This window comes from Dermacentor silvarum, chromosome 5 (assembly GCF_013339745.2).
Source record: "Dermacentor silvarum isolate Dsil-2018 chromosome 5, BIME_Dsil_1.4, whole genome shotgun sequence".
In the NCBI taxonomy this organism is placed as follows: Eukaryota; Metazoa; Arthropoda; class Arachnida; order Ixodida; family Ixodidae; genus Dermacentor; species Dermacentor silvarum.
Window position 1 is genome coordinate 36,805,129 of NC_051158.1, and position 24,821 is coordinate 36,829,949.

General features: G+C 48.3%; 1 protein-coding gene across 1 annotated transcript; it reads left to right on the plus strand.

Moving 5' to 3' along the window:
• The first annotated feature begins 8,148 nt into the window (after positions 1-8,148).
• LOC119454067 (uncharacterized) lies at positions 8,149-20,206 on the plus strand. The gene is made up of 10 exons (XM_037716077.2): positions 8,149-8,478; positions 9,463-9,780; positions 10,300-10,453; positions 10,728-10,817; positions 11,141-11,385; positions 12,225-12,303; positions 13,448-13,692; positions 15,140-15,364; positions 17,100-17,246; positions 19,850-20,206. The coding sequence occupies exons 1-10, from the start codon at positions 8,149-8,151 to the stop codon at positions 20,204-20,206; spliced, it is 2,190 nt and encodes a 729-aa protein (XP_037572005.1).
• Positions 20,207-24,821: the final 4,615 nt, after the last annotated feature.

The following is a 24,821-nucleotide window of genomic DNA, read 5'->3' on the forward strand; positions in this document are numbered from 1 at the left end:
TTTTATCTAGAGGGGGGGGGGGGGGGGGCTGTCACGATAGAAACAGCCGTCTTTTAGCTAGAAGCACTACAGCGCTTTGTCATCCTTGTAGTCATAAAGCATTTCTTGTCGCATATCGACCGCAATTTCTATCGTCAGCCTAATGGCATTGTCATGACAAGGCCTGTTCCGTCGTAGCGAGATACTCTTTTTTTTTTCGTGATGAAACGACAAAACTGCGTACTGCTGTCACATTTTGTTGTTGTTGTTGCCTCAAAAAACATGGCTTGTACCCACGAGGGGGATTGGCCGCACTGGACACTGCTGTCGTATCTTGGAGCGTTCATCGTCGTCCTCTTCAACTAAGTGACAGTGCGAAGAGTATATGTTTACTAAACACAAGCAACGCCCCAACGGACTATAAATTTGCTTTGCATGCCACGCAATAGACATAACAGCGACGGGGTCATCCTCGTGTACTCGCATGGACTGTGCCAAACAATTGTACTTGACGACTTTTAGACACTGGCAAGCGCAGCACTGCACTGTACAACAACGCTACCCGAGAGCTCTTGTGGAAGACAGCGCCGTAAGATTGAAGGTTGCGTCTCGGTAACAATATCATGTAAAGAACTCGTTAAGCCTCGTCACTGAATCGAAATAAACATCTGAACGAGCAATAGTGGCAATCCTGACTTTTGGACACACTTTTGTAGACATGCGAGCTATGGACGTACTTAAAAACTTGAGCGAGTGGTTGCAGCATTCCCTACATTACTTGATTCTTGATTATGTTTTTTTTTGTCTAATTTCTCCTTCCTACATATTTTCTACCCCTATTTTTATCCTTTCTGTCATCCTTACGTAGTAGCAAGTTTTGTAGTAGCATGGCTGGCGTTTTCATTTCATGCTACAAGCAAGTGCACTCGGACAGGTCCGTCTACGTTCTGTGAGCTTGCTTCATTCGCATATTCAGACACCCACTGTGCTCTTCCCCCCTCATCATGTTTAACTACGTTACATGGACATTTTTGTCTAGCTGCTCATTCTAAGCTTGGTTATCCACAAAAAATGCGTTCAACCTGAATTGTACTTCTTGAGGACGCTAGTTGGCTCAAGATTATCACAGGAAATTACAGCATGAAAGAGACAAAGCAGCACCACGCAAGAGAACAAGAAATGCGCAGTTTACAAAATGATAAGTTGGTAGACTGCACTTAATGAGGTTGGCGCGTGTCTTCCTGTGCGGTTCCCCTTCCTTCCATTTCCGCAGTACTTTTTCTATCATAACTTTGCGGTCAACTGTACAGTGCCACGTGCTACTGCTGAACAAAAAATGGTGAGCAAATAAAACGTGCGTGTTCTCAGCGTGAATACCAGTCCCTTATGTATTATTCTTTATTATTTATTTCATAATTTAGCCTGAGCTTAGGACTTTAAAGTGCGCATTCATTTTATCTTTCCTTTATGTTCTTGAGCTCCGTTTTTCTGTAAACTTCTTGTTGGTCTTCTGTTTCCCTCCCTTGCAAGAATCGTTCATGGTACTCACCTGTATCAAAAAAAATAAAGTTCATTGAAAACAGCATAAATTCTAGAGAAACACAACACAACTTCAATAACGAAAAACGTAAGGGCTGTCTCCCGATTTCTGGTTTATCCCCCGAAGTGAGTACGTGGCGTATTTGACCATAATGATCATCATCAGTTGGCATCATCTTTCATTGCTGCAAAGGGTTACGACCATAATCTCCATCGTCATTAGTTCAAATTTGTTATCCCAGCCATTTTTAGGCCACGTTTGCAGAGAGGCCTGTTGACTACAGTCGTGTGTACGGGCATTTGAGAACCGTCTACGGGGAACATGCCTGGCTTTTTGGGGTCTCGCTCGCCATCCGAGGTGTTGGTAAGGTAAGAGTACGCTTCAGCGTTTCATTGCCACCAGATGTGAAGGGCTACCACGCCTACCCGCAGAAGTTTTGTAGACGGATTGAGATCTCGGACGTTGACACAAACAACTTCATAAAATGCACTCAGCAGCGCACATAACCGCTAAGCATTGCCTGTGCCGCAAGTAGCTTGGCCAACGCTACCGTTGAAATGCTGTCTTACGATTTTTCAAGGCAGTCATTCAAGAAACACATTGTGCCATCTTATTCTGCTGTTCATCAGTAAGCAATTCACTTTTAGAGCCAGCGTTTAAGTCAGTAACTTTTCCAACATTCTAAATTAAGCACTATGCTATTCGGGACCGACAAACCGACATCGTTGATGATTTGTCGGATCAGATCTACTTTCGCTATAATTCCATTCGATTGAAAAGTGGGTCTAGGGTCGAATTCACAAAGCTTTTTTTATTGGTAAGTGTTGTGTGGGATTCACCGTTTGTCTTTGGCAATATCTCCAGCATGAGAGTGGCTGACACCTACTCTTGCGAGCAGTTTTAGCATAAGAACTTATTTGTGGATGCCGGCTTTCAACCCGACACCAGTAGAAAGTCATTCATCCAAAAGGCGAAGCAGCCAAGTTAACCTGTTTTATGCTTTTGTGAGCATTTTGTTTCCCAAAAGACTATTTACTGTCATTCCAAAAATTGCTTTCAGCAGTGCAATGCATATCGAAACGTCGTAAAATCGTAAACGCAAAGGCGTTGGGCTGTCACTTCATAGGACCACGCCAACTCTAGATGGACGAGCAACGTAGATTCTTCACTATTTCATTTGTTCTGTAATTGGGCTATATGGATTGTTGCTTCGGAGATTACTGTCATCATCGCATTGGTCGTATTGCTTGTGGTAATGAAATAAACAAAGGCTTCCTCCTTGCGCAGTGTTTTATCTTGTGGCATTTCTCTATATATAAAGAAAATTTGAAGCTTGGTTATTACACTGGTTTAGTTCTCACGAACCTGCTACTATAGTTTCAAATTATAAAAACTATGACGCACAACTCATAATAATATTGCTATTATCACTGTCATTTAAATCGCAGGTCCCGTTCATCGTCCGAAGCTTCAGTCAGGTAATACATATTTCCGATTCTGTATAGTTTACGCATGCCTAATGCAACAGAGTTATGTGCAACATTTGTCGAAAGAAATTAAGCCATCGTGTTCATCATGTTACATCCGCACTGCTAGAAATCTCGGACGCAATCTCTGGACTTCAGTATTCAGAGCTTACCACAGCCACTGGTTTATCGCCGGCAACGCAGGACCCGGCAGCAATTATTCTCTTTATTATTTATTACTATAATGTTATTGTAAAGGACTTTCAACCAATCAAGTCAATTATTATTGCTATTATTATTACTATTATGTGATTCAAGGTCCTGAAACTGCACTGTTTGCGGGACGACGTAATGCAGGGCTCCAAATTTAATTTGACCAACTTGGGTTTTTTCGCGTACACCCAGAGCATCCTACATGAGCGTGTTTGAATTCAGACCCTATCGGGATGTAGTCGCCGTGACCGAGGATCGAACCCCGACCTCGCGCTCGGCGACACAACGCCGATATGGTCACCGCATTCATTTAGACAAAGCAATGGTTAGTGCGCCGTCAAAAATTATGACTGCGATATGACAGCCTTCCAGGAAATGTTGGAGTCATATTGGCGTTATTGCCTGATTGGTGTTTCTTTTAAAAATGTCACAGTTTCGCCCTAAGGGCGAAGCAATGAATGCGATAGCAACACAGCAATGTCATACGAAGTAAGGTGAGCGGCTTTGGTAGCAATATGAATTGTAGTAAACATGAGCTGATTAAGTAAGCAGGTGTGCTGCGGCGTAAGTAGACCGACATGAAGAGAGACTCGATGACCACGAGAAGGCGCGTGTGAAACGGTGGTGTTGATGAGAAGCGCTTCCCGTGGGCAGCGCGTGCGAAGGGACACACCTGTAGCGCTGCACTGCCGATCCGGGCAGCATCGCATGTGTAGCGTGCGTTGGAAAATGTGGCCCGACTATTACCAACTGAATGAACAAGCGTGGTGTGAGCGCGCACAAACAAACATGAATAGATCACACTGAATGACTGCAGACAACGACTGTCAAAACGCTGGCAGCAAGAGCATATGCCGCAGCGGGCGAAGGTACGTGCAGTCTATCCCTTCAACGGAAACTGAGCGGCGAATGCACAGTGCATAAAGGTCAGAGCCGTGTGGAGATAAGAGACGGTGCGGGCGAGCGACAAGCACGGTTGTTGGCAGAGTAGAAGAGCGCCCCCCCCCCCCCCCCCCGCTCCCTCCGGCGCTGGCTTCCCGCTTCCTTGTTTGCGCGTGGGAGATTGACTGCGTTCGCTCTCCGTGATAGCGTGCGTCCCCGCACGCTTCCGCTCGGGCATACGGCGCGCGGCGAAGATTTTATCTATACGGAACCTCACGGCGACGGCGACGGCATAAATCCGGTTGAAGTGTCCATATAATTGCTATCGCAATAAAAATTGGAAGAACCATTGAATATATCGCCCATATCTGGTTTTAAGTGGCCTGTGTATTGCTTATTTTGAATGTTTCACCGAAGTAATTTATCTAAACTGCAATGACGTGTATTACTTGCGGATTGATCTTAGTTGAATGTGTACTGAATAATTCTCTCTGGTAATGATTTCATAGCGTAGCCGGGTAACTACGCAAAAAGGTCGTAGCTGCAGGGCAAGGCTTTCAACTGTTTAAACAGTTCCACAGAGCTGAGATATTAAGTCTGCAGACTGCGCGTAACCTTGTACCTTATGTAAGCTCTTCATTTCTTGAGACATATGGTCTAGAGTGTCGTAGATTGCAGACTGTAAAATAATGCAACGAATAATATAAGATACGTTAATTGGCATAAAATTGTATACAGGGTGTCCCGGCTATCATGCACCAAGATTTAAAAATATGCAAATGCCACGTAGCTGGACAGAACCAAGGTAAGGTTCTTTGCCATCACTTGGAGATATTCAGATTATTTCTTGCATACAACCTAATTACATAATTAGACTTAATTAATCAACTTCTCAAATACAATTACATAAAAGGTGTTATTGAAATAATTGCAGAGCAACATGAAAAGCTCCCGATACAGATTTCTGTTGCTCAATACGTGCTGCATAAAAGTGTTTTGCCGAACGTGAAAGAAGCCCGCGAATACACGCAAAGTGGCTCGGGCGGCCAGTCGCGCGGCCATTTTGTGTGTATATTCGTGGACTTCTTTCAAGCTCTGAAAAACACTTTTATGCAGCACGTATTGAGCAACAGAAAGCTGTATCGGGAGTTTTTCGTGTTGCTCTACAATTTTCTAATTGAACTCTTCATCTAATTATAATATTCGAGAAGTTAATTAATTAATTAAGACTAATTGTGTAGTTAGGCGGAATGCAAAAAAATAATCTCAGTATCTCTAAGCAACGGCAGACAACGTTATCTTGCTTCTGTCCTGCTACGTGGCATTTGCATAGCTTTAAATCTTGGTACATAATAGTTGGGACTCGTAAAAACACTTAAAAATATATAGCAACAGTATAAAGGAAAGAGCAAAATACTTACTTGGAATAAACGGTGTGAAAGACGTCTACTATACGTACGTCTAAGCTGTCTCTACATGGACAGTTCTTATTTATGTTTTGTAGATAACTTCGTACATAATTTCCATAGAGTATTAATTATTACTATTTTTTTCGTTCGGGGACTCTCTGACACGACCGTATCGCGCGTTCAGCCTGGCCAACCAGCATCTGTGGCGGCGGTATCAGAACAAGGCGCGGAACAACTGGAAGGAAGTCTTCGCCTCCTTCGTCCTGCTTGCTTGCTTCGTCATGGTCATACTTCTCGTCACCGGATGGAACAGAATAATGGTACTGGCGACTGGGACTCGACGCTTTCAAGCTCCCAAACTGCTTTGCATAGAGCGTCTTCTATTTGTTCGACGCGGGGCATTACAGAGATAAGTTAGAGTATGATATGGTAATTACTGAAAGCATCAATTATCCTCCTAGTGCAGTTCACGAATGATAACTAAATTCAGCGCCGATCTTCGTGTTCGTCGTTGCAGGAACGTTACAGGCGTTCCTGCGATCTAACGTAGATAACGCGTTCGTATATAAGGAACGTATCAGAAATGTTAGTTTAAGTTCACTGTAGGCGAGTATGGCTATATCGAATTACCTGCTATATCGAACTACTTTGAGCGCACAAGCCTGTTCGGTTATGACTGGATTCCACTGTATTTGAATGTTCGCTCATAAGCTATAGATTACCATCACTGTTCTATCCACTCTATGGCCACTGTTTGTCCGACAGGTTGGAAGATCGAAGCAGTTCAGGGGTGCTCGTCAGAGGGGCCCCTTCGGTCGCCCCGAGACGGCTCCACCTCAGAACGCAGAACAGGCGAGTATCCTACTGTTTCGAAAATACAAAAAAAAAGAAATATTTTACTGCTGTTTTGTAAACGCTGTTTCCCGTTTCGTATAACTCGGTACTTGGCCGAGTAATCATCGACTTCAGCTGCCATTAAAGAGTCCAAAGGCATTGGCTTCGTGACCATGCACGTTTAAGTAAGCCACGACATCCCTGTTCCTCAAAAATATGTAATTAGGGCAGTCGCATAAAAATCCGGCTGCGGATTTTATGCAAACATCCAGATTTTGGAAATCTATAGAGCACAATAGAGTAAAGGAATCGGACTTGCCAACAACTCTTGTCTAGCCGAAGTCTACCAAATAAGCTATCTCAGTTCATCTTTTACGGAAGCCTTCCTTGCTCGCAGTGGGGTCAACAGTGTCGACTGATTGGTAGCTAGGTGACGTGTAGGTCTGGGCCAGTTGATATCACATTGTTTATAGCAGAACTATAAAAATGCTACAAAATCTACACAATTTCTTCAGCATATCTTCCATTCCTCTGACAAGGAATTCGATTTTCTTTTTTTCTTAATTGACCGTGGGACATACCATAGGCGTGAGTACAATGTTCCGCTATGATGATTTTTTTGTGTGTGTGCGTGCTTGCGTGCGTGCGTGCGCGCGCTGTTCGCGTAGATTTCGTTTACATCGCGGCTTTATTCTTTTTAATACTTCCTGTTTTTCTTTCTTCGTATAAAAGCTTGTTCCGTAAAGAACACACCAATTTGAAATCGGCGCCCTGTTTTCGTCCCTTTTATTGCGATAGCAATTATATGGACACTTCAACCGTATTTCTGCCGTTGCCGTCGCCGTCGTCGTCGCCGTCGCCGTGAGGTTCCGTATAGATAAAATCTTCGCCGCGCGCCGTATGCCCGAGCGGAAGCGTGCGGGGACGCGCGCTACCACGGAGAGCGAACGCACTCAATCTCCCACGCGCAAGCAAGTAAGCGGAAAGCCAGCGCCGGAGGGAGCGGGGGGGGGGGGGGGGGGGGGGCACTTCTCTGCCAGCAATCGCGCTCGTCGCTCGCCCGCACAGTCTCTTATCTCTCCCACGCGCAAGCAAGGAAGCGGGAAGCCAGCGCCGGAGGGAGCGGGGGGGGGGGGGGGGGGGCACTTCTACTTTGCCAACAACCGCGCTCGTCGCTCCACCGCACCATCTCTTATCTCCACACGGCTCTGACCTTTATGCACTGTGCATTCGCCGCTCAGTTTCTGTTGAAGCGATAGACCGCACGTACCTTCGCCCGCTGCAGCGTATGGGCTTGCTGCCAGCGTTTTGACAGTCGTTGTCTGCAGTCATTCAGTGTGATCTATTCATGTTTGTTTGTGCGCGCTCACACCACGCTTGTTCATTCAGTTAGTAATAGTCGGGCCACATTTTCCAACGCACGCTACACATGTAATGCTGCCCGGATCGGCAGTGCAGCGCTACAGGTGTGTCCCTTCGCACGCGCTGCCCACGGGAAGCGCTTCTCATCAACACCACCGTTTCACACGCGCCTTCTCGTGGTCATCGAGTCTCTCTTCATGTCGGTCTACTTACACCGCAGCACACCTGCTTACTTAATCAGCTCATGTTTATTTTTGTGTTGTTCAGCCTTATAACGCTGTCAATGTAGCCATTTCCAACCTACTAGCCCTTAACCTGCACCTTGTCAAAAAGACAATTCGCTAACCTGACTGACCCTCACGATTCGTCGTTTGAGTTTTTTCAGGCGCTCAAAAATGGTTAAACCTACAACGCTGTAGACTGATTACCCTCGCTCATAACGCTGCCGCAGACAGCAGACCCGATGGCACGGGCAGCCCTGGAAAAGTCTGCTAAAGTGAAACACAGGGCCCGGGCAGCGGTTCGCCGGGTGACGTCAACGACAGAGGAGTGGCCAACGACAGCGGCTGGCCAGGCGGGACTGCAGGAAGACGACGACGTAGGCTTCGAAGCGCCTCGAGAAAAGGTTTCCGAGGAAAGCGGCCGAACCGAATGCAACAGCTCCCTGTGCCGACAACTGAAGGACTGGTTCGTCGAAACGGTTGTCAGCCAGGCGGACCCTTGCAACGAGCGGAACACGTTCGTTTGTGGCTCTTCGGTCACGTTTCCCAGCTTCCATTCGGACTCTGCTGAGGTGTGTAAACGTTTCTTGCTGAAAGCTGGGCTAACTTCCACCTTCCGTTGGGCTAGTTGTATGGGCCAGTGCAAGCGCATGTAGCGCAAACGGGCGTAGACAAAAGAAAGAACGAAACGAGTAGAGTTACTGTATATGCCCAAATATGCAGTAACTCTAGAGACGAGAAGAGCGATGCATGTGGCCCCTGTTGTTCTCGCCTCTGTCTTCGCCTGTTTGCACATTGCCTCCGAGATCAACATTGCACGAGATCTCGGAGGCCACGCGCGTACAGTAATAATTAGAGGCATGCAGAGGACCGACTAACGGAGAAGTACGCCAGGACTTCTTTGCACAAGATATAGAGAATTTTAACGTATCCGCAAAGGGATTACATATTCAGGAGTATCAGAACACCCGTGTGATGGACGTGCGCAGCGATGCTGATGGCACCTTTATTTTGTGATACTGGCGTCAACCAGAGAACACGCAACTATAACGGCAGCTACCATGTTTCACCTACTTTCTGGTGCAAATTAGGCCGTTGGTAGTGACGTTAACTATCGGACTTTCTTTATTTTTTTTTTTTTTGCTCTTTCTTTGAGAACAATGGCGCAACACCCCAAAAAAAGTTTACAAAGCATTCTGATAAACAAAAGGTCACAAAACGGCGCTACCACCCCTGTTGCTGCCTTCGCGAAGTCTTCCGGTATTGCGTAATACATTAAGGAAGGACTAAAATTCTACAACAGCAACTGGCATTTGCCGCTTTGTCAATGCAAGACGTCAACCGGTATCACTCACTGCCTTAGATGTTGAGACAACAGAATGTCGTTCAGTGCTTCGCCCAGTTTCTTCTTTTTTTGTGTGTGTGTGTGCTTTCTGCACTAGTAGAATAATAAACTGGGAAATCGTCTTGTTGACATCTTTAAATAACGTTTCTTTCTGTTTTCTTCATATCTCCCTTGGCCGAAAATGTACTCGCACGTCGCACCACGCGTGAAGCGCTCGGTGATCACGGAAGGAAGCAGGCAAAACGACTCTGCCCACGAACAGGAGAACTACGGGCCCGTCGGGGCAGATGGCGATGAACTCATGAAGTCCTGCGTAGAGTACTCGCGGAATCCGAACGAGGGCGTGCGGGACGTCCTCTCTTTCCTCTCGCGATTCAACCTCGACCTACGTCACATGGCGGACGACCCGTCGGAGGATCCCTTGCAACGCATGATGGAGCTCTCCTTCGAGTACGGTGTCGACGCACCGGTGTCCTTCTCCCGCAAGTACGACGTCATCGGCGACCCATCGGCGCCGTTTGTGGTCGATGTGAGTCGTGACGCGAACGCAAACGAGCAATCTCTTGATCTGTTGCCTGTCTTACCATTTTAGTTGCTCTGCGCGCGAGCTCTTTACCATACGCATGTATCAAACAAGTGCTTGCAAAACGCAGGCACGATTTTATGAGACAACGGCTAGACCAATTTGAATGAAGTTTGTTCGATGTGAGTGACAAATCTCAATTCTAGTGACTCTGGATGCAGGTTGCCTCGCGAGCAAAACATACGCTCAGTAAACTTCCCAGTCTCATACATAGAAAAACATTTAAGGTCACCGATATTGCAATCTACCTACGGAGCGTTGACGCCTTTGCTGGTACGATTCCACTTTTACAAACATTTATTGTGGACTAATGCGCGGGAAGTCACAAGAAATCCATAATGCGTTTCTTGCATCTGGTACAGCATAATCTGCAGACTCACCGCCATTTAGCAACACTTGTGACGCATATTGTTGCAACTAGAGAGACCATGTGACAGAGACACCGACTTCATTTTTTGTCTACAGATCACGCTAAACCCGGAAGTGAATGAATTCATCACCTCCTCACGAGCAATGGGACAAGATGATATCGAAAAGTTCTACCGGTCCTTCCTCCACCAATACGCTCTCGTGGAAAACAATACCATAACAGAGCAGCTCGTGGATTCCGATGATGAAAGTGAGTTTCTACTACATGTAAAGTCACAGGATCTACGTAGACTCTGTAGAAAATTTTGAGAACTTTTCCTGCGCCAATACGGCAAAAATACGAGAAAATGCTTTGCAATTTGTGACGTCACAATGACGTATTGAACCTTAATTTTGCAATATATTGACCACGTGTAATTTATCTGGTTAAGCTCCAAAGCGTTTGCATTCCTGCATAAAAAAATTGCGTCAATGAATTCGACAGTTGTGCGCACGCACCCATTCGTATCTTTTGCGGTGTTCAGTTTCAGAGTTTGTGAACGAAACGGAGGAATCCACTGAGCCTGTCAAAATGAGCATCGCAAGCCTGTCCGACAGCACCGGCGTCACATCAGGTTAGTTCTCGGCGTTTTCAGACCAGCTTTTGGCGGACAGAGCATACGACGGCGAGTGTGCTTTATTGAGTTTCTCATAACTACAGCTGCGTCTGCTTAATGTCACCATGCGCTGTACAAGAACTTACACAGTGCCAGACCAGGGCAACCAAACGGTTTGCTCTTTGCTAGCCTACGCGAACGTTCAACTTGCTCCCACTGTGAACGGCGCAGGCAAGTGGGAACACTTGAACATGGGCTAAGTACAAATGGAGAGGCGGGATTTAGTTATTATTTTGCGAGAATCATTTCGCGATCGGGATCACTCGCCACTGTGCCCGCAGATCGGTGGAAAGAGCTGCTGTCCCTGTTCGGAGGTTCGAAGCACGCTTCCTACGAGCACGTCACTGCGGACGAGCAAGCACTGGCCATGGTGGCCTACTTGTCGCGGCCTGGCGACAGGCTGAGCAAGCGGCTCGTGTTGGCCTGGCACGTTCTTCGCTACCTGGTGGGACCCAAGGCGGACGTCCTGGCGGCTCTCAACAGGACACGCGCGAACGAGGAACTCCCGGAGGACAATGTGGCCATGGTTAGTGGCACTCCGTGGTTGATACCGTCTCTATAATTCAGTATATAGTCAGCAATCAGAAAAGCTCAGAAAATTCCTTGTTTAGAAATGTACAAAAATTACCTACTACTAAAAAAGTTCAATAGGAAGCACGAGCCGTTCAGCGCTGCCCTCTGCCGGCTAAGAAGAGAACTCAGCGCACTGCTAAAATAAAAATGACGGCTGCACCTCGCCGCGACATCCAATGTGAGTGCCGTGGAATGCATGAACGAGCGACGTTCATATTTTGACAGGTTTGGCTAAATATCTCTTTGACGTGTAGGACACCGCCGTGGAACCTATAAGTTTAGGAAACCGGCAGAATAAATGTTATGCCATCAATACCAGTCAGTGCTGAAGTTTCTTCAAACCGCATACGCTTGTCTACTGAACATACCTACTACTTAACAGCTGCAAGACATCGCCCCAAGATTGGCGAAAATGTCTTAGCAATCACATTAGCCTTGTATATACGTCTGCAACAGATTTTAACAAGATTTCTATAACGACCACGCCTAGTTTATTACAACAATATCAGATATCTAACTATGTATAGTGGCTGGGAATCGAGGCTAACACACCGCCAAATAAATTATATAAGAGGCTCCGAAAGCTGTCTCGGAGACGTTTCAGAAAGAACTACTGTTGCCATTTGATGGGATGCTCGACAGAGCAGGAGCGGTACGCAATGGACTGAGCGCTCGTGCTCCGCCAGAGTAACAACACTGCCGCTTTCTAATCTTTTCGTTGATAATTTTCTCAGCGTTGTCTTACGTGAACGATATCAATTGGTCTTGCTTTGTTTTTTCTATTTCTTATAGCCAACGCCGGAGGATAAGTGCCAGCGTCTGGTGGAGAAAGTCAGTGGTGTGCCGTACAGGGCTCTCGACATGCTTGAAGGTGAGCTCTGTGCATAATGCTCCAAATCTATAGACTCCCTCCATAAGTGTCCATAGACTCCGTCCATTGACTCTCGCACGGAGGTTCGCTTGACCATACGAGTCTACAGACGCGTAAGGTGAAATATATGCTATTCCCTGCCTCTTGCATAATATTGCGTGTAATAGTGTAAGAGTTGACAAAAGGAATTATATAAGCAATGTAAAAAAGTTCAGGGTATGCCCCAGATGCAGAAAAGGTAGTTACTACAGTGTTTATAACGTCCGAAACCAGCACACAGACGATGAGAGACACCGCAGTGGAAAGCTACCAATGGATTCGTATACGATTGTCGGAATAAAATGTTATAATCATCGTCAACATTAATGTTTACTATGTGTAGTTCTGCACGTGCGCACCTAACTGAGCCACCAACTCGCCCCGGCGGTTCCGATGTGATCTTCCGGAAAGGAAACGAATTACTGACAGTGCGTGTTTCAGCCATATTTGATGTGTGTTGTGGAGGAGCCTGGCCTCCACGATCGGTGCTGTTAATAAGGAATGTTCTTCAGAGATATACAGAGCAGCTTTTAAAAAATAGTGACTTCTACGTCACAATAAGAAGCGCTCGTATCGGAGTTATTCCAAATCTCGTCGGCACAAAACGTTGTTTCTTAGCACAGACAAAAAACAGAGAGAGCCAAGGTTTACTGACGAGTAACCTGGGGCCGCATTGTGTGAAGATTCTTCCCATTGTCCATTCTTCTTGTCCATCGCCATTGGCTAGCAAGACGCGACGCCTGCGTTATCGCCTGCACTCATCTAATCCAGCAGCACATAAAAATTCCACTAAATGGAACATTTTTGCAAATGTGTAACCCATGTCGAACGAGATTAAGAGCGCATCAGCCACTCGCTGCCACGCGTGATAGGAAATCAATAGAATGGAACGAACAGAGGACGGCCCCAGGAGCCAATGCCGGAGGGGGAAGTTCGAAGGCAACGTACATACATGCGCTGTCTTTACATCCCTCTCGCCCCCCCCCCCCCCCCGGCTGTGTAACGTGTGCCACTGTTTCACAACACACACGAACAGCTTCAAGCTCGTTCATCACAGCAACGCCACCTCGCGTTTATACACGGTGCGCACGTCTTGACATTGCAGGCCAGAACGTCGTGTCCACTGAGACCATCTCGGACGTGACGCGATTCATGGCGGAGTTCCAGGACGCAGCGGCCTTCGTCTTCACGGACGGAGCAAAGATCGGCGACGTCATGGCAACCATCGGAACCTCGTCGGCACAAAGTTCAACGGCTTCCGTAAAGCAACGAGTCGCATTGTTCCCGAAGTCGGTGGTAGAGGGCTCTGATGCCGAACACCTGTTCATGGCGCTCGGGGATGTCAGGACGGTTCGGACATTGGCATTCTTCCCATCCTTGTTTCCATATATATATATAGCTTTTTTTACTTGTATAGATGCGGTGGCTCATTACACATTCCATAGAAAAGTTACCGAAGGACACTGGCGTTTGGATCGTTCACTTATATGTTCGGCGTGATGGGTGCTACGTGGATTTGGCTAATCTTCGTGTTTGCGGCTTCAGACGATCTTGTGGCATTATACATTATGCTTCATCTTTTTTTTTTTTTTAAGTAAGAAACCAATCCTTTTTTTTTCTAAACTCACGAGAGCAATACTCCTTGGCGTACGTGCATAATCAATGCTGACGCAGTATTTTGTTGCAAACGATCCATTTGCAAAGTCGCAAGGCCAGTTTGAAGCCACAAAGACGAAAGTTTAGGCCAATTTATGTGTACAGTCGCGAGCAATACGAGAGAGAACACAGGATTGATTTCTGAGCAACGGTTACTCGTGATGTGTGGATTCGAAAGTGGCGTGCTGATATGCAACAAATAGCTTTCCCATTCAAAAGTTTACCGTTACTGAAAGAAGGCTTCGCTTTAAAACTCGTACAGTTTATCCGTGGATCCCAAGCTCATTTCTGATGAAAGCTTACTTCCCCTTTCAAGATAAGGCGGACTTGATTTTTCTTTTAAATATGTGGTCTACACCCCACAACTATGAAGCTAAACATTTCGACAGAATTACCTGTCTGGTTGGGAAAATTGATTAAGACTTAGAGATTGACTCCAACCAAATAAGGAAATTTACTAGCCCGACGTTTCGGAACCAATTCGGCTCCTTCTTCAGGGGGTATTCTTCGGAGGTGGCGGTGTGCCGCTTTTAAAAGGTCCGTCGTAACAAAGGAGAGGAAGGGGGAGAGAGCGTAAGGTGCGGAGACACTTGGCTGGGCACCTGCTCTAGACAGACAAAATAGGTGGTGGGGGTGGGGGCTTCGGCGTCGCTGGTCGGCTGGGTTGACCGATGCTGGGCGCCCTTTAGTCGCGGGAATGCGTTGACTCAACGGGAATGCCGTTCGTCGCGGGAATGCGTCAACGCATTCCCGCGACTAAAGGGCGCCCAGCATCGGTCAACCCAGCCGACCAGCGACGCCGAAGCCCCCACCCCCACCACCTATTTTGTCTGTCTAGAGCAGGTGCCCTGCCAAGTGTCTCCGCACCTTACGCTCTCTCCCCCTTCCTCTCCTTTGTTACGACGGACCTTTTAAAAGCGGCACACCACCACCTCCGAAGAATACCCCCTGAAAAAGGAGCCGAATTGGTTCCGAAACTTCGGACTAGTAAATTTCCTTATTTGGTTGGAGTCAATCTCTAAGTCTTAACCCCACAACTATGTGTGCTTGTAACTTCTGACTGGTGTAAATTGAGCACTTTCAACAGCAGACGAAATGGACTCGGTGACACTTACAAAATATTTGAACCTGCGTTCCGCAGAGCACTGCCGGGACTCCAGAGCAAGGCGACGCTGCGACGGCCCGCAGCTTCCCGCAGCTCTGGCTGCGACGTCTCCGAGCGTGGCATGCCCTCCCGCCGCTGGCGCAGGCAATGCTCCCAGCAATGGCGTCGGTGGTCAACGTGGACTCGCCGGCGGCCTTCTTCCGGCCCCCTTACTACGACGCCAGAGCCCCGCCGGCGTACAACTTCGCCGCACTCGGACAGGTATATAAACCCGCCTAATGTTTACGAACACTACAAGACTCCCGGTTCTTGACCCTCGTGAACAACCGGCAAAATTACACGCGTAACTAGCCGATGAGGATGTTGCAACAGCTTGTAAATATATATGTATAGAGCCCTTCAGCAGGCATTTATCTTTCTACGTTGTTTTGAACGATTTTTATTTTTAAAAATGTCAGTTTCGCCCTAAGGGCGAAGCAATGAATGCGATAGCAACACAGCAATGTCATACGAAGTAAGGTGAGCGGCTTTGGTAGCAATATGAATTGTAGTAAACATGAGCTGATTAAGTAAGCAGGTGTGCTGCGGCGTAAGTAGTCCGACATGAAGAGAGACTCGATGACCACGAGAAGGCGCGTGTGAAACGGTGGTGTTGATGAGAAGCGCTTCCCGTGGGCAGCGCGTGCGAAGGGACACACCTGTAGTGCTGCACTGCCGATCCGGGGAGCATTGCATGTGTAGCGTGCGTTGGAAAATGTGGCCTGACTATTACTAACTGAATGAACAAGCGTGGTGTGAGCGCGCACAAACAAACATGAATAGATCACACTGAATGACTGCAGACAACGACTGTCAAAACGATGGCAGCGAGCCCATACGCCGCAGCGGGCGAAGGTACGTGCGGTCTATCGCTTCAACGGTAACTGAGCGGCGAATGCACGGCGCATAAAGGTCAGAACCGTGTGGAGATAAGAGACGGTGCGGACGAGCGACGAGCGCGGTTGTTGGCAGAGTAGAAGTGCGCCCCCCCCCCGCGCTCCCTCCGGCGCTGGCTTCCCGCTTCCTTGCTTGCGCGTGGGTGATTGACTGCGTTCGCTCTCCGTGATAGCGCGCGTCCCCGCACGCTTCCGCTCGGGCATACGGCGCGCGGCGAAGATTTTGTCTATAGGGAACCTCACGGCGACGGCGACGACGACGGCAGAAATCCGGTAGAAGTGTCCATATAATTGCTATCGCAATAAAAATATTGGCAGATGCACTTAAGACTGCTTACGTGTGGGAAGGCGAAAACATTATAGTCCCTTTGGTGAAATCGGCCGCACCTTTAGTCACCCAGATGGCTGCGACGTGACGTGTGCAACCACGCAGGCACCTATAGGCACACCTTTAATGGCGAGCGCCATCTGGTGGTGCTGCAAGGAACCCCGCGGCGCACGCGGCGCGGCCCCTGTGATTGGTTGAGTTTCCTGTCGACGGAGACGAATAAATCCAGGGATCCTACTCTTAACACCTTCGCTGTAAAAGAAATCCTTCAAGCTTTCTCCCGTGCTGGGCGGAATCGAACCCGCGTCATATATATACTCATTCTTGTCTGAATATACATTGAAACACGCGCAAAACACGCTGCGGTGCTGTTAGACGGCGCCGGGTGTCCAGGGAGAAGCGACAGCGAGGAGCGCGGCTGTAGTACACGATTTATAGTGTCATAGATAGCGCGTTTCGGCGGTGACAACACAGAGACGCTACACTGCTTTAACGTGGACAGTCGTCCTGAGATGGTTTCTGCCGCCGGAATTTTCCTTTGTCATTCACCGGTGACTCATGGTCTGCGATATGCTACGGTTCGCGGCGTTAAGGAACGGTCACATGACCATTGCCACACGCACGCTCTGTTAGCTGGCACTGAATTTATCAGCACCGCGGTTAATCACAGATTCCAGTCGTAACTTGCCTTCTATTTCCGCGTACGCTTAGAGACTGCTTCTGCCCGATCCAGGTCATCGCGCAAGCCATGGCGCACGAACTCATCGAACGGCAACGCGCTGATCCAGCCATCGACGAGCGCTGGCGGCGCTTCTGGGGTGGAGGTGGTGACCACGTGAACGGCGGCAGCATGTATTGCCTCTACGCCGGCTACAATAAGGTAAGCTCAACTTACACGCTCAGATAAAGTACTGACACGTGTACTTGTTGATCTTTCTCCGGTGACCGCTTTTCATTGCCTAACAAATGTTAAACGTAATCCCGGCGCAGGAGAAGCCTGCGTGTATCGGAAGTTTCTCGAATGTTATCGATAGTTCTATCGGTAGTCTGTTGTCACCGAACCTTGTGTGATCAGATTTTATGCGCGACAAGTACTTTCTGGAAGGCACGCGGGCTAGAGCCTTCGACGAGTCGCGCGCGCGCTTGACCCGCAGGTCAAATTATCACCGATCACCGACTGTTTTCGCCGCAACCGTTGTGCTGTGAATGTCAGGAACGGTTAGGGGCGCAAGTTCGCCCATGAAAGAGTGTTTCGCCATTGCCAGTTTTGCTACTGTGTTCTCGACCGTCACTACAACGTACCAGTATTCCATTAAACGATTCCACGTGCACCTAGTTGTACCAAGCATAGAGGTTCCCGCAAAAATTAGGGAACCATATGTCCTGCAGTAGACATAAAATATAGGCTGATGATGATGATGCCACTAGCGCCTGCGGGAGCTGGCACGGTTCAATGTCGCTACGTAAGATTATTCTTAAAAAGCCAAGTAGAGAAGATTGTTGAAGTGCCGCCGACGCATCCTACTCGGATGCTCTGCATTTTCAGCTGGGTTTCCGTCCACCGTGTTCTTCCTAACGTGATGTGACGCTGTTGTTGACAAAGTGCTCGGTTAAGCGAACAAGGTGTTGCAGATAGAGATCACCGAAAATGATGCCGCGAGAGCGGACGCGAACCGTACGTGCACTTCGCTGACCACTGCTAGCAGAAAAATTGCTCCTCGGTTATAGCAGCACCATGTAGTGCTTTTTCCAGTCTCTCTTTTCATCTTTTTAAGGTGTAGGATGGTTCTCGCACTTTCCGGGAGCTATCTATCTATCCTATGTATCTATCATACGCGCGGACTTCTCAGCAGTGCTACTAGATGGCGCAGCATGTCCAGGAAGAATAAAGCGTCTGAAACTTCGTAAAGTAGCGACACTCTCCTCTACCGTCATTCGCGCTCCCTCCTCGACCACGGCGCCACCTACAATGCTTCAGCGTAGCAGACGACCTTTCGCAGGGTGAATGCACGCATAGCAAGGCGATGCGATTCAAGCGTTCGCGTTGGCTTTCTAGCTCCGAGTAACTTCGTGTACAGCATAGAATATCTATAAGGAGGGTTATATAAATTCAGTGACTGCATCATTTTGTTTCCTGTTTTGATAACAGTATTTTAAAAAATTACCTAAACGAGCGCTAACGCCGTACCATGACGACTCCGAATGTATCGCGTACACATTTGTCAAGTGCGTGTCGCAATATCTTGTTGCGGATGATTGTGAATTACTCGTTTACGATCGAACTTCAACATTCTGGCCTACAGCAAGCCCTCAGTAACCTAGATAATCCGCGCCGTTTTTCCCTTGTAAATGTGCGGAGCGTATCAGCTATGACGCACAAAGGCTGGCAGAGGGAACGTACAATCGCTGCCCTGAACGCGCCGTCTTCCTCCGTCGTGCGAAAGGCCGTGTGGGGGGGGGGGGGGAGGGGGGGCAACGGTTAGCTGCAGCACCAAATGCTTATCTTGCGACCGCGCGCAAGGATACTGGCGGCTCAATCTCCCACGCGAAAGGAGGAAAGCGGGAAGGCAGCGCGGGAGGGAGGGGGTGCGGCTTCTACTCTGCCAGCAACTGTGTACTTGTACTTTGCGCGGCTCCGGGCTGTCGCGCGCACCGTATCTTGAAAGCGATTTCCACACAGCTCGTACCTTTGTACGCGCTGTGCTTTCGCCGCTCAGTTTCCGCTGAAGCGATAGACCGCACGAACCTTCGCTCACTGCTACCACCGCGCTTGCTCACGCCAGCGTTTTGACAGTGGTCTGCGGTCGAGTGTTATCTACTCATGTTTGCTTGAGCGCACTAACACCATGCTTGTTAATTCAGTTAGTAAGCGAATGTGTCCAACTTTACGCAGCCGATAAAACTACTACCCTTACTCCGTATACCTCCCTACGAATTTGCTATCGCAATTGATGCTTCGCCTTTCGGGCGAAACTACAACTTTTTATCCCTTCATCCATGCTTCGAGTGACAACGTCCAAAGCAAACTTAGGCGAGAGGTTGTGGTGGTGGACTCCTGATAAATTTTATCTAAAGTCGTTTTGCAGACAGCGCACATCACATGTCTAAATTCAATACAGAACGACTACGCGTTTCGAGGTATACGGCTTCCGCGGCCGAGAAAGGAACACGTGACCTCGTGCGTCTCCTCTGTAGCACCGTTTCACTTTGCATCATGTTCCAATCACGCCAGTGATTAGAACATCACTTGCCAGGCCCAACATCCCTGTTCTAAAAGGGGTGTAAATAGCTGCTTACCAACATTCCTTATATCGACTTGATTTTCTTTTTCAGCAGTACACCCTACTTACCAAGATGGGGATGATGATTATCGTACTTTTTCAAACGGTGTGGTAGTGTGCACATGCTACCGAGTTGGTTCACATAACTAGCTGTCTGGCATATCGACCTCTTGAATACATTTAGGCGTCTTCTGCTGTGCAGAGTGGCACTTGGCGGCAGAGCAGGCTCAACGAAAGTGACCTCACCAACGGAGTGCGCCTTGACGAGGTCCTGGGCTCCAGGATAGCCTACCTGGTGTTCCAGAGAGCGCGGCACTCCAAAGCTACCGAGAGCGGCCAGACGAGGGCGCTGCCGGGTGTGCGGCTCTCGAGCAAGCAGCTATTTTTCGTCATGCATTGCGCATTGAGCTGCGCCATGGGCGGCGACCACGGTCCAGCCATCAGTCCGGCTGACCGGAGCTGTATGGTCGTGTACAGGACGCGAAAACGCTTCATTGACACTCCCTGCGGGCAGGCCTCCTCCAGCGAGAGTGTACCCAACGAATGCCGCTACTTATAAGCTGCTATTAAAAACAATCAATGCTGTGTATGCTGCTCAAGCTATTTCTCGTTGAAGAGCAACACACAACTTAGTTACATTTTTGCTATACAGTGTAGACCGCTTATAGCGTAAGTCGCCGGAGTCGCGAATATCCGCACTATAACCAAAGCAACAATTTTCAAGGCCCGCACATATGAAAAACATGTGCACCGAGCCGCCACGCGTATGCGACAGTCGAGGAATGCGGCTAGAATGTTTGCATTCAATTTACAGTCGAATCTCGTTAATTCGAAATAATTCACGCGGTGGCACCTCCGACCGGCGTTGCTCCGGCACCGCCATAGAGTAAAAGCTTAGGACGGACCCCCCAATGTCGCGCGCGAAAAAAAAAAACGCGGCGGAAATTTCACCCTCGCTCAAATGGCAAGGTCGCCGGTTCTGCGTTGCGCCGGAAGCTGCGTGTACGTGCCGACGTCTCAGCCACGCTACCGTAGCCACGCGTAGAAAATGGTGGTGAACCCTTCTATCTCCTTCATGCTTCTACTTTCTAGTCACGTGTTGACCTTGCACGCTGCGGCTACGGCGCAAAGGGAAGCAGCGGCGCTGTCCCAGGCCCGCCAACGAAACTGCCCGATAACGGCAGAAAACGAAACTTCGGGGAGCTGGCGCCGGGCCGCGTACGCGCGTACCATGTTTCCCGCCGCCGCCGTTGGAACGGAGGAGGCTTTGACGGAGAACAGGCTGGGCTGGTGGTGACTAAAGCCCCTCCAACCACGCGGCGCCGCCGCTTTAACCTGGTCGGCGAAAACGCGTATGGAGGGGCTTTAGTGGTGACTAGGCACGACTGTGGCTGCTGTTGGGGGATCGATGGTATTGCTAAATAAACGCATCACTGTTTTGATGATCCAAATATAATCTCACTGTCAGGGAGGGAGCAGTCTACCTGACTGGAGCAGTATGTTTTTTATTTGGGGTGTTGCTACGCTGCGCTCCGCAACACCCCAACAACCGCCGCTTCGCGTCGGCGCCCGGCACCACGGCTTCCGCCGTGGCACCGGGGTTCAACCGACCGCGCTGGCAAACAGAGAGGAAAAAAGAAAAAGAAAAGCGTGATATTAAGAAAAAAAATTTCTAGCCAAGGCGAGACTAACACGCGTACGCCTGATCTCGAAGCGAGCGTCGTAACCACTACGCAGTACAGCCACCTAGAAACGCGGTACGCGCGAGCGGCGCAGCGTGGCGCTAGCGATCGAGCACTGGGCTTGGGCGCAAATAGAATCACGCCGCCGGGCGGCGGGCGCGCACGGTGACAGTCGAAAGTGAGGGAGTTATGAGGGAGGGCGAGGGGAGCCACCGAAGCGGCGGAGTTCCCGATGCGAAATCCGCTTCCCTGCCGCCCTCCTCCCTCACATTCCACGGTCTCCGCATGCACCCTTCGCCGTGCCGTGCAGGCGCCGCCCGCTCCCCGAAGTTTCGTTTACTGCCGTTATCGTGAAGCGAGCGCTGGCCGGCGTTGGCAGTTTCGTCGCCCTCGCTCGCTATGCGCGCCGTGATATTTCACGACTCGCACTCAAGATTCTGGTTTCAGCCTCACTGGCTGTTCGTTCGCACCACGTGCCCTTTTCCTCCACTTCGCCTCTTTCTTCCCGAGCACTCCTTGGGGCGCCCGTTTGAGGGGAGCGTTCGCAGTCTCCGCTGACTTCCATACTCCCAGGCAGCCGCACTGTAACCGGTATTTCGTTTCCCACAACTGCACTATAAGTGATAGGTGTATACATGGAGTGTTATGGGAAAATTAACGGGAGTCTGAAAAGACCGCACTATATACGGTCCCCCACTATAAGCGGTTACGTTATAAGTGGTCTATACTGTACTTTCATTGTTGATAACTACTGTAAGTCCAGGCCGGTACGTCGCTGTGGCGTGACGGATTTTAATAATCGAGAATAAAATATGAGGGGAACCGAGGCTCTTGATTTTTTTGGTCATGTGACCACATGAAGTCAACAGACAATGAAGCCAAAGAAAGCATTGGCAAAATTAGTACTTTTCAGTTGAAATGTAAAAATGACAATGAAAAAGAACAGTGGACCAGAAGACAATTTGCCGATGGTGGGTACCGATCGCACACCTTTTGCATATGACCCTACCCCAGCCATCCAGTTTCTTGTGTATTTATGTGCACTAAATATTTTCTCGTATTTTAACATCTGACGCAGAAAGTTCAGGAAACTTCCCGAGTTCCGTTCTTGGTTCTTTTAAAATGCGATGTAGTCCTCCTCTACTGATAAAAAGTTAACCAGAGCGGAGTAGACCATGAAGTCTATGACTTCACCGTGAGCCGACGGAAAAGCTCGAGAGTTAGACATTCATTTCTAGAATTTTGCAATGCAACCGCTAGCTCAAGTACGTTGGCGTGATGTGATCGACTTCAAGGTATCACCTCAGAGTTGGGCCATTTTGACGCAAGTTCTTGGAACTTGATAGGCCGACTTCGATACCGGAGTACACGCTGTCGAAGTCCATGACGTCATAAACTCGACTAGGTGAGCTAGTTGGTGTTATATGTTTTGGAAGCAAACGCCGCTAAACTGGACGTCCCCGTGACCTGGACAGCTAATTACACCATGTTGGTGCTTCAAGCTAATCAAATGAGGTAGCTGCCCTGTGAGCCAAGCAGAGATGAGAAGACAGCGAATTCTACAATATGACAGAAGCATCAACGAACGAACAAATTGGAGGATTGAGCATTGAAAAAATTGGGAGAAAGCATGAACGTTGGGCAACATGCCACCACAAGCCAACCTCCTCTGCACGGTGTAAGAATATTTAGGTGCTGACACTGCGCGCGAGCGAGCGTCCAGGTTATGTTCGGCCGCGCGCGGGCGCACCGAGTAGCTCTGCTGCGAGCAGATAGAGGGCGCCGCGGCCAGCGGTCCCAGCTTAGCGGCGCCGGCGGCTTGGCATTCCTCTGCCTCCGCTAAATTTTCGTTCATAGTAGCGCCAGTAAAACTCAAAGCGCGAAGGAAATTCGTTATTTCAGATTAAGGTGATAAGTGTACCAGGCTGAATGCTTTACTAACATGAACGTATATTGTGCAGGGCGTGAATGACGTGAACACGGATCGATCGGGCAGCACTCAACGCCCACTCACATTCCGCTCACGCGCACAATTTTTTGCGGCCGATCTAGTCATGCACACAAGCATAAAAAATGAAAGCGTAAGCCCGCGTGCTACCCCTCGATCAGAAGAAAATAGTGACTGCACCGGAAAATTCAAGCTCAGAAAACCGTTCAAGCATCGTCACGCGAATTCAGTGTGGGCGCGATATAATTTAAGAAATGAAACGGCGCAAGCTTGCGATATGCAACGCACTAGAGCAAAGTGGGTGTTCATGGCTAGAACCTATGATGAGAAAGCACATAGCTAGGTAAAGAAATCTTTCAAAAGATAATTTATCAGGTAGGACGAAGGCAGGCGTTTTAGCTTGGTTTACAATATCACTAATACAGTTTATTTGTGAAAATCTTTATTTCAATTCCACTTAACATGGACTGTGTATATTATTCATTTGGCTTTCGTCGTTTGGGGAGCGAGTGACTCTTGAAGGATCTAAGCGGTGACTTTCGTTTTTTTAAGTGTATATGAGAATGTAAGCTTATTTGGCAGTGCATGGCTTATTTGGCAGTGCGTTGATGCCCCCTGTCCACAAATACACTTACACCCACCACACAATAATGTGTTTGTTTATTTTCAAGGACACCAGAATAAAAACATGTGCATGAAGCAGCTCAATAATTTTAACAGCAGATAACCATTCCAGAAGCTTACGCTTTCATACACTCCAACAATGCAAAAATGTGGAATAAAAACATGTAAGCTTTAATTACACAACATACGTGCATTGTAAAAAAATAATTAGCTAAGATGGAACAAATATAAAAATCAGGTACAGATCTGCACAGACAACAGCAGCATTATATATAGATATATATGCAGCAAAATTTGCACTAAGTGCTGTCGCACACAGGCACATATCCTCCATGGAAACTGCGGCTAAGACGAGCAAAGCTTAGCCATCTTCTTTCTTTCTTGAGCCTCCTTTTTCATGCTCATGTTCACATGTTTGCAGTGCTGCCTCATCCGCATGCTAACATAGCAGTGAAGCAACTGAGCCACTATTTCTTCCTTGTGTTCGTCACATGGGAAAGTAATGGTATAGGTGTCAAGAACACCAACAATTGTGTCCCAATAGACCGTCTGGGCATCTGCATATGCTGCAAACAAGCGTTCTGTTTGTTTTAGTAAATTATAAAGGTGCATGTTTGGATGTGTAAGTCCTCCGCTGTCTTTTGCATTCGTGAGTGCTGCATCAGCAGAAGTTCTCTTTTCTGTACTGAACGCTGACTTACATGTAAGGCACCTGGTAGAGTTGTTCATTTTTCTAGTCATGAATCCTGCTAAATAATAGACGATGCAGTCTTCAACTTCAGTTCCTGCTCTTCCCTTTGTTTGGCCGATGACATCATCACATTCCCAGTCCTCTACACAGATAAGGCTGTCGAGTTTAAGCTTCACTTCCTCTACAAAGTCAACTGATGATGCTTTAACAGTTGTTTGGTTTATTAGAG

Excerpts from the sequence above, each read along its gene's own strand:
- LOC119454067 (XM_037716077.2), top strand. The coding sequence starts at position 8,149 with ATGGCACGGGCAGCCCTGGAAAAGTCTGCTAAAGTGAAACACAGGGCC. Across the intron at positions 10,454-10,727 it reads CGTGGATTCCGATGATGAAA|TTTCAGAGTTTGTGAACGAA; the intron begins GTGAGTTTCTAC and ends TGCGGTGTTCAG. Across the intron at positions 13,693-15,139 it reads CGCTCGGGGATGTCAGGACG|AGCACTGCCGGGACTCCAGA; the intron begins GTTCGGACATTG and ends TGCGTTCCGCAG.